This window comes from Rhagoletis pomonella, unplaced genomic scaffold (genome assembly GCF_013731165.1).
Source record: "Rhagoletis pomonella isolate Grant_MI unplaced genomic scaffold, Rhpom_1.0 Rhpom_scaffold_00007, whole genome shotgun sequence".
Lineage (NCBI taxonomy): Eukaryota > Metazoa > Arthropoda > Insecta > Diptera > Tephritidae > Rhagoletis > Rhagoletis pomonella.
The window spans coordinates 28,894,986-28,905,465 of NW_023458561.1; the positions used below are offsets into that span (position 1 = coordinate 28,894,986).

General features: G+C 37.4%; 1 protein-coding gene across 1 annotated transcript in view; it reads right to left on the reverse strand.

Moving 5' to 3' along the window:
- Positions 1-7,617: 7,617 nt before the first annotated feature.
- Positions 7,618-10,480, reverse strand: part of LOC118743774 — a 3,825-nt gene continuing 962 nt past the window's right edge. Inside the window, exon 3 of the mRNA XM_036476538.1 lies at positions 7,618-10,465. Coding sequence (XP_036332431.1) covers positions 8,471-10,465 — 1,995 coding nt within the window. The 3' untranslated portion in view covers positions 7,618-8,470. The remainder of the gene's footprint in view (positions 10,466-10,480) is intronic.

Here is a 10,480-nt window from a genome sequence, read left to right on the forward strand (position 1 = left end):
ACTCTGAGTCTTGAGCCAAACATACATATGTACATATGTATGCTCTCACGCCAACTTTGGAACTCCATAGGGGCTTGGCAATTCGCTCCAAAGTACAAGTCCCGATTCACGTAGTCTATTCGTCTAGAAATTGTTGACACTGTATTAATAACTTTCGACTCAAAATGTCATAATTTTCTCAGCTTACAAAATTAAATTCAGAGTATTGGGACACCCTGTAAAGGTATCCTTACATAAAATTTGCATTATTTCTAACTGCTTGAGTTAGTAATTATTTTGAATATGAAAATTAAGCTAACCGCATTCGATTTAATCTCAGGATGTAACTGTGACGTTTTAATTCCCATTTTTCGTACCGTAGTAAGTATATAATAATAAGTATATAAATATGTACAAATATACAAATATAAGTATGCGCTATTCATAAATTTTGCCGGGAAAATTCTTTCTTAAGAGTCAGAGTAATATCCCATTTCCATCAAGCGCTTAAATGCAGTTAGGAGCTCAGTTAAGTTGCAATAATTTTAACAAGAGTTAATCTGCAAGGAATTGTATCCTAGCTTTTCAGTTTTGCGAATTGTAATCTGCTTTTTCCAATAGGCATCAACTGCAGTTAAGGCCTGGTGTACATGAGCTAAAAGCGAGTCTTACATTTTAGTGGAAAAATCCTATTTTAAATACTTGAAGCTTTTAATAACGAAGAAAAAGTGGGAATCGGAAAAATGGATAGAAGAAAAAATTTCTAGCGAGAATATAAAAATTAAATGCTTGGTATAAGAAATAAATGTTTCATCGATATATGAAAACGAAACAGTTTTGATCTTGCTTGTGATAGTCAGTATTCGCGCCTTATCGATTATCAATATATATATGTATATGTATCTCGATTTGTGATTATGTTTTTTATTCCTTCAGTTTTGAACCATAAAATACGATGAAGAATAGTATTTAAATCAGAAACTGATAACTTATGGACCACATTATATTTTGTGTATTCTAATGAAAGTTTTATGTTTGGAAAAAATGATTTGATAAAATTGAAAACTCATCGTAGCACCGCTGCTAACGTTGTAAGTGCAATGAGATTCTGCCCAATGGCAGATCTAAACAACTTATACAAACGTATTAAAGATGAAGTGCGAGGTAGGTGTAGGTATTTTCATAGCTATATTTTTGCCTACCGCACCACAGTAACTTAAAATAGGCGGAAAAATGTTGTAATTGAAGAGGTCTTGATATATGGAAAACAGTATAACTCAGCCATGCGGTCATTTAGGCACTCTTCTTTTTTCAACCAGGGCGCAACTATTTAGTGGCGGATTGTTCGATCCATATCTCAAGCGCAATCTGAACGTCTGTTATCAGATTTTCCTCTTCATATCTGTAATAATCAGCTTTGGTCTTGAAACCATTTTAATGCTGCCTTATTTTATGACAACATTTTTATCCGCATTCCTTCCTGTTGGCAACTCAGGATATCTCAAGTTACTCCCACTCACGCTTTCTGCCTCTCTTTTCTTCTTTTTAGTGTACGTCTCTCTTTTCACCTCTTTTCACGGTATCTACTCAATTGTCGCGCGCGTAGCAGTTGACTTCAGAGTGGCCGCAGCTGAACGGCACTTTTCGTCATACGAGCTATTCCAGTATTGGTGACAATTTCCAATCGTAGCGCTACGAAGAGATTGGGCGATCCATTCCCACTGCGGATTTATGTCTAAACGATAGAGTTTCTAATTTAAGCAGGACTGAGAGTCGATGGCGAAATTTCTTGGTTGTAGTTTGTGGCTATAGCTTTTCTACGTCAAACTTTCGTTGCGTGTATCAAAATGTTATCAGTTCGATTTTTTTTCTATCAAGGAGCACTGCGGCCATGTCAACCTGGTATTTTTCTAAGAAAACCAGCTGACTTTAGCGGACTTTAGTGATACGATGAATAAGGTTTTGGTTCTTTATTTTGAGTACTTTTTTCTGGCACAATAGCGTCTGTGGAGCGATAGTTTAGTACTCTCCGTGGATCAAAAAAGCACTTTTTTGGTCGTAGTTGCGAGTTTAAAGTTCCATTGTTGTTGTTTTTCACAAAAGTTTTTAGTGGAAATGGCCTTAAGCTCAATAAAAATGTTAAAGGTAAGAGAAGCACGGGTAAGAGAATAGATTCTTTTCGGACTATCGAAAACCGCTTGATGGTTGAGCTGAAGATAATTGAAAAAGTTTCCTGAAAATTCTAGGCGTTTGTTCCCAGGATAGAAACGATTAAATATAAAATGATTCGACAAGATTTGAATTGATATATGTATTCATCTTCTACTTTACATGCTTGCTGGTATGAGGCTTTTCTAGAGTGACCTAGGTACTATATATACTTTCGATCTGGTACTCGCGCTAAATCATCGTTTGAAATATAGTTTGTTTAACATCGGTACCTAAGAGAGTCTTAAGTTTTTCTCTATATGGCTCACGGTACTAGCTTCTTTATACTCGATTGTTCCGTTGCTCTCTAGAAGCCAGGATAGCACAGTAACTACAAACGTCCTCCGAAGAGAGAAATCCTCTACGATCATTTTATTACCACACAGTTAAAGCAGGTACTAACAATTCCTTACGTTCGGTGCGTTGCTGTTGTTCAAAAAATTCTTCGAAAACAAAATCATATGGAGGCGCCAGTACCATTTCTATTGTATGCCCAAGTCAAGACCTACACCACAAACTAGAAAGTGATTTGACCAAAAAATTAGAAAAGTTAAAATAGTTTTCCCGTAAAATGCATTGCCTTACCAAATTTTTACACGAAGTGCGTGTAATAAAGTAGAAAAGAAGATCTTCTTTAGTGATTGAAAAAAAAATAAATATTAAGAGATTAATGCAGTTTCTGACTCTATAAATTTGCAAGAAAAAAGGAATAAATTTGTATGGTAAATAAATTCATTTGCGTGCTCTTCTAGAATAATTTTCAATTAGTTAGTAATTAACACTCAGTTCGCACTCTACAAAGGTTAAAAATTTTCGCGATTAATTTACATCGTTTTCTGCCATTTTTCAATTTGGCCTCGCTTAGCATTTTGCTTAATCGTTTTACATGTTGTGTTTTTCTTTGTTTTTGCTTGCTGAAAAATAAGGCCCGTGGATACACTATAAAAAAGCGAATACTAAGTACTAAGTTCTTTTTGTTTTTGGTTTCTAATATTTCGTTCAATGTCAGCAATAAGATTTCGCAATAAGATTTGCTAAAATGCGTTTTTTTTTGTTATCAATATTTTGAGTTTTCTTCTTCTGCTTCTTAATTACATATATACTTATATGCTAAAAGGGCGCTTTAGCCGTAAGATATTCTTCTGATTTCTTAAACTAATTTACTAAGATAAGGTTTTCAATTAAATTTTTCTCTTAAGTAAGTATTATTTTTCTAATACTTCTTTGGAAATTAATTTATGTTTTTCTACAATTTTCACAATGTATCCTTATCTTTTTTTTTTTAATGAATTAATTCATGAATTTCTTTAACATTTAACATTCAGCTGTGCTAAGAGTTCTAAGTGCTGCAAATTCCGCCTATTTCAATTTTAACTTAACTATCATATCGTTTTCTGCACATCTTCTGCTAGTTTTTAATTTTCTTTTGTTTTACGAAAAGCTATCATCTTCACTTTTTTATAGTTGTATCATTTTAGCATACTGTTTAATTGGTTTAGAGCATCTGCTGCTTACTACATACATACGTGCGCTTGCCAAAATCACACACACACATACGTATGTATGTATATCAGCGTGTTGTGCAGCTTTCACGCGCACATTGAAGCTTTCACAAAAGCTTTTTTTTTTTTTTTTTTTGTTTTCTTAGAAGCTTTTCATTCAATTTCAGCAGTCAAGTTTTATTTCGTATGCTCTATAATTTCATTCACTTTCACGATGCTTTCGTTGCTTCGACAAACTTTTGCCATATCCAATGCACATATTTGTACATATGTAGGTACATACTTACTCAATATACTATTTGTTCGAAATTGTATTAGATTGTAATTGGAAAATGTGTTAGGTTATGTATGCAAGTCTCCAAAAAAATAACATTATCAAATTGTTGTTGTCATTTTTGGTATAAAAAATAGAAAAGTTTATAAATGTCATATATATTTGTATGTATCGGAAAAAAATTGATATTTATTTTTTTAAATATTTTAGCTTCATTAAATATTTGTTTGCTTCTGCAAAAAGTGTTTATAAACTCCGAGCTAAGTTCATTTCATGGTCTGCCTTCTACCGTTGCAGCGTTTACTACAAATGCACTTACTTCATACATATTTTTTGTTGAGTTTTCATTTTTGTCATCCGTTACATATGTGTTTTTTCTATTAGTTGCATAATTTTTTTTTGTATTTTTGTCTATTCACTAATACATACATACATATGCATACGCATCTATTTTCACTAAGTAGGAATTTTTGGATATGACTTTTGGTTTTCTTAGATGATTCTCTCTAAATATGTTTGTATAGTTGTGTGTAAATATATTTTTGTGTATATTTTATGATTGTTTACCCATGTTTAATTATTGTTTTATTTTATTTGTTTTCCTTCTAGAATTGCTTTTTTCTTGTTGTTTTGATTAGTTGAGAGAACTTTGAGCGCATTATCGAAGGTTTTATTTATTTTTTTTTTGACAGAAAGACCAAAATTTCGGGGTTCGTGGTGTAAAAAATCTAACATGAAAACATAATGTAATAAAATCTAATGCAAACTTGACTTTTTTCAAAAAAAGTTTTTAAAGAAAATATATGTCCTAGAAACTTAACTTTTTAAGGCTTTTGAAGCCAAATTTTGTCTAGGTGGTTTATTCTAATCAAAAATATGTATGTAACATAATTAGTTCGGAAGTATTAAGAGCTTGCGAATTTGCTTGAATATTTTCTCAGCGCTTGAATAATTTGTGTTTTAAGCGCTGGTTATACTTATGTATGTACATTGCAAATGCAGGGCATAGACAAGCAGCGCATATGAAGCAGAGGTGTAATTATACTCCGCATAGAGCGCCAGAATCTGCCAGAATCAACTACTAACTTTATAATCAGTGTTGCAACAGACAAATTTTTTTCCTACCAAAATCTACCAAAACCTACCAAACATTTTTTTTTTTGGTTTTTAATATTTTTGTTCAATGTCAAGGTTGTTAAAAATGTAGATAACTAATCATTTGGTAAAACTAAGACACAACTAATACAATAAAAACCAATTAACTGCGTATAACAATTCATTTTACTTTACAGACTTATGCGACCTCAGAAGATCTATTGCAATCAATTTTAGAGGCGATTAGTTGAATCAAAATTTGGCTGCACTCCACCTGCATTGGAAGCGATTAGTTGAAAGGCCGTTCACATCAGGCGATTTTTGCTTTCAACTATAAGTTACCTGTAAAATCGCTTCATGCGAACACCGTATTACGAATCAGGTATATATGCATGTTTGCCGTCGCCATTATACGACTGCGCAGGTGAAATATTCGTGTAACCAGGGTTGCTAAAATTTTTGGAGATACATATTTTCTATTTATCGCAAATAACTATTACTCATTGTCACGAAACCTACCAAAATCCCATATAGCCTACCAACATACCAAATGGAAAAAAATCGACCAGTTTTGGTAGGATAAGCCCAGTGTGGCAACACTGTTTATAGTCGTTTTTGTCTCGACTATAAATATGCCCCAATTTCTCTTTGAAAATGTCACATAGCGCGAAATAAGAATTCATCAGACTTCGCTGTCATGCTCCGTCAAGCGCTGCGTCGGATAATCGCTTGTACACTGAGGGAAAAAAATATTAAAATCAAATAGAAACGTAATTGATCTTACTATAAACGTCAACGAAAGTACTGTATATTGGGAAACATTCAATTCAATTACGCGCATATTAAAATGACCGCGTTCGTACTGAAAAAGCATCCGTGAAGTGAATAATCAAGACAAAAACTAAAATAAAAAAAAATTTATTTGCATGTTGCCTGCAGTGGAATTCGAATCCGACCATCTCCGGATATCAACAACTTGTGGCAAGCATCTTTGCGCACTCAGCTACACCCAGGCATATAAATTTGCTTTCAAATGATGAATATCCATCAACACCACAGCACGCGATTTGTACGGATAAACATGTACGATGTATGAATGTGTGTGTTGTCACCGCTCTCAGAGCGGCGCTCTGCATGCTTGGGGTGCATATGTACACTCATATATATACTCAGATGTGAACAGTCAAATATGTACGTGCGTAATAAATTTTGTATGAAAATATTATTTTTAAATTCGAAAATTTTTAAACGATAATCAAATATAATATATTCATTTTTACTATGCATTATTTCCCTCAGTGTATGCTAAACTCAATAAACAGATTCGATATGTTATGCGCTGCAGTACAATGTGGGTATAGCGAGCGCTTTGTTTGCCACTAGCATATAGCCGACGTGCTTCACTGTGCCCTAACAATATTTTTGAGTTGTTTTTTCCTCCTAAAACTCTTATGGCCTCATTCATAAAAATACAAAAAATATTTAAAGAGCTTTATGATAGCAGATTTTCAAAGCATTCATTATTTTTTATAAATGTGGTTGTTAGTTAATAAACTTTCAAAGGTATTTAGAAAGCATGTAACGTACAAACTTTATTTTTTGAATTTAATTTATAATCTTATAACTCGAGTCTACATATAAAACATTTTCTTCAAAGGTGTACTAAATTATTAAATTTTTCAAATAGGAGGCAGCCCGTTTCAAAAATATTTTCGACAGTAAAGTTTCTTTAACCTCTTTGGTTTAATATCCGTATTGTAATTGAATAAAATTTTTCAAACAGGGAGCACAGCCCTCCTCAAAATTATTTTCGGCAGTAAACTTTCCTAAAGCTACCCGTATAGTAAGTGAATAAAGATTTTTAAATACGTGGCAAACTATTTTTGAAAACAAGAACTTGCGATAAGTCGATAAAATTCGATAACTCTAAAAATTTCGATAACTACCGATAAATTCAGATAACTATGACCTTTCAGAACTGTATAAATTTCGATAACTCAAAAATTTACATTCCTCGATAAATATCGATAACTCAATATTGATAGCTCCATAAATTTCCATATCTATCGACAAATTTTGATAATTCGATACACTCTGTTAACTCGATACAGTTCGGTATATAGTGAAAACTCGATAAATTCATGTAATTCTATAACCCGATATTCTTTGAAAATTTCAAAAACTTCGATTCCATAAACCGAGAAAGTTTGTTAACTACAAAAAAAAAAAATTGGATAAATCAATAAATATCGAAAATTTGAAAGATTTCGATACATCACAACTATTCGATAAGCTTCGATAGCTCTCTAAATTTTGACCAATCAATGTCGTATAAAATAAAACTTCAGTAGTTTGATAAATTTCGATAATTCTATAAATTTTCCTAACTCGATAACAATCGGTACATTTCGACAGCCAAATTTCTGCGGCTCGATACAATTTGATAACTCAGTAAACATTGATCAAATTATATTAATTAAATTATAATCTACGGAAGAAATAAGAATACATAGCCCGAAACCCCCAAACTTTAGTCTTCTAAATTTGCTAGAAATTTACTTTTTTTTTTGGAAGCTTTCGAATAATTAACGTTAATGTCCGGAGATCAAAATGCGATGCGAATTTTATGGGGCAGCTCCTGCGTCCAAAAATACTCGCGCGTACACATCTAAGCTGCTTGGTACTTCCTGTCTTCTTTTTCTTTTCCCTTCATTGTATCATGAATGGCATCCCAAAGATATATACAATAAATAGATTTATTATACATACATATCACAACGTGCTAATATTTATTTTCCAGTGGTATGGTGTTGCTGCCTTTAGATAAACTTACTTTCCCACAACGCAAGGCTCGTACAGATTTTTAGTACCCGTCGGAGATTCAATACTATCTATCAATGTATCACTTATTTTGGAGCTGTATGAAGTTGACTAAACCGAAATCGAAATATTAAAGATATTGGAAAATAAAAGTGGCGCAAAAATTGGTGATGTATCGAAGAGGACGATGACATTGACGGGGTTCATGGCTTGGCTATGGTGTTGCTGGTGGTGGCGACACAGTAGCTTGAACCAAGGTATAGGTTGATTATTACTAATTTTTAGCTCAATATGCCTAACATTTCTTCACCGTCGTTTTGGTTGGCTTGGTCGATGTTGCGGTTAAAACCCGTTTTGTGCGTTAAACAGCACCACATTTAAGCGCAGTTTCTTGTCGCTATATCTTTACGAATAAGGCACCATCGCCGCTACCGTGACCTTTCACCCTAAAACTTTTTACTGCTGCACAATCTTTGCCAACTTTTTTTATAGCCTGGCGTCACTCAGAATATAATTTTCCAGTTTTATGTCCCTTCCATCAGCTCCTTCAAGCTTTCTAACAACCGCCATACCATGGAAAGGTCCAGCACCATCAGTGCGGGGGCACCACCGGTCGCACCATGCCATCCAGTTTATGTCGTGATTGTGGCTTATCGATGACATAGTCTTCATAAGTATATAGCGGTGTAATTTTCAGACCCGTCTTCTCTGGTATAATCTTGAATTGCGGCTGATCGGTGCTGACTAGCATTGGTCGTTTCATTGAGTGCATATACTCGGGATGTGGTGCTGAACCAAGGTGTCGACGTGTTGTGGGTACATTCATTTTTTTGCACGGCTCGGGTTTGGCTTCAACATTCATTTGGCAGTTTTGGGCTGAATACTTATTTGGCTTGTAGATGGAGAATATATTGTTGATCAGACTGAGTGCAGAGTGACCACTGGCGGAGGGGTGATGTCCACCGGTGGTGGGTTGTTTGGTCTGTACCTCGTGTTCGGTGTAGAAGTTATTGTATTTATATGAGGGTAGGCTATCCGCGACCGGGTAAACTTTGTGGCCATAGTTGTAGCCGCGGTGAAGGGGGGAGCCCGCTTGCTCAAAAAAATGAAAGTCACTGGAGTTATGGGCGCCATGGTGCATTGCGGAGCCGTCTGGCGCCGACGACTCCACCTGTGGTGGAGAGGGCATGCCCTCAAGTAGCGACTTCTTGATCATCATACGTTCCTGCTCGCGATCGTGCATATCGATGGGTTGGCCATTGTTGTAACAGCCGACATTTACATTCTTTGCCTTAAGATTGCTTTGCATATTGCGTCGCTGCATATCTAAATCTACAGGACTTGGTGGTTTATCCAATTCGGCCCAGTATTTTTCCAAGTCGACATTGAAGTCCTCCAAATCCATTTCGGTGGAGTCTGAGCATGTATCGTCGTCGTAGCGGCTTGGCGGTTGCACCTCCAGCAATGACTTACTACGTGCTGGACGTCGATATTGCGCGGCGTAGTGTGAGCTTGGTCCGGCATTGGACAGATAGCGTTCATCTTCATCGAGAAATTTGTCCTGCATCTGTAGACGCTCGCGTTCGTCGCGTATAAAATGATCGAGATCGGTGTCGTAGGCCACGGCGCGGCAGTGTGAATGTTCTTCCTCCTCGGCTGCCGGATGGTGGCCGGGACAGTGTAGGCGCGAACGCGACCTGGCAATATGGCGCTGTTGCTGGCGGTGGTAGCAATAGTCATCGGCGGCACAGCAACAAACGACCGTTGGTGGCGGCGGCGGTGGCTGCTCGCACTCGCGATCGCTGTGGCGTTCACGCTCGTGATCGCGACCACGTCCCGAGTGCACGGAGTAGCGCGATGCCGCTGCCACACGATGGCTACCGCGTTCTCTTTCCTCGATCCAATCGGCGGAGGTGGAGGCGGTGTGTAGGTTCCTGTTGCTACCACCGCTGGCTCCAGCGCCATACATGCCCACGGGCGTGCCACGGCTGCGCCATGTGCGGCGTCCGGCCGCCGCCGGGTAGCACGGGTAGATTTCATCTAGCAAACACTTGGCGCTGGTGCAATGCTCGCGCGCACAACACGGCTGCGGTGCTGGCGGCGGCGGCGGTGACGTCGGTGCTTCGTGAGCCACGTACGCCAGCGTGCTCTCGTCAAGGCTGCTGCTGCAGTAGTAGCCCGCGGACTTGCGGAAGGCCTCCTGTTTGTCACGGCGCGTTGCACCCGCATGTGGCAGTTCGTAGTCCATGATATCGAAGGGTGTCGTCTTGGACGTTGTCGCACTGAACGAATACGATTTGGGCACATTGGTTTTCTTCAAGATTGAGGTGGTGCCGCCGCCTTCATAGCTGCCGCCGCCACTCATCATATAACAGCTCTGCGACTTTGGATACTGAAACTCTTTGCAGCTGATTGAGCGATGCAAACCATAGCCAGGTGAACCTTCACCTTCGCCACGTTTACCTTTACCGCCCAATTCTGGCACCAGCCCATCATCCAAGTCGTCCTCCACAAAGAATTCATCTTGCTCGCGTATGTTGCGCAGCTTGCGATACGTTCCATACTTTAGGCACTCTGGCACATAGTCCTCCTCAAGATCCTC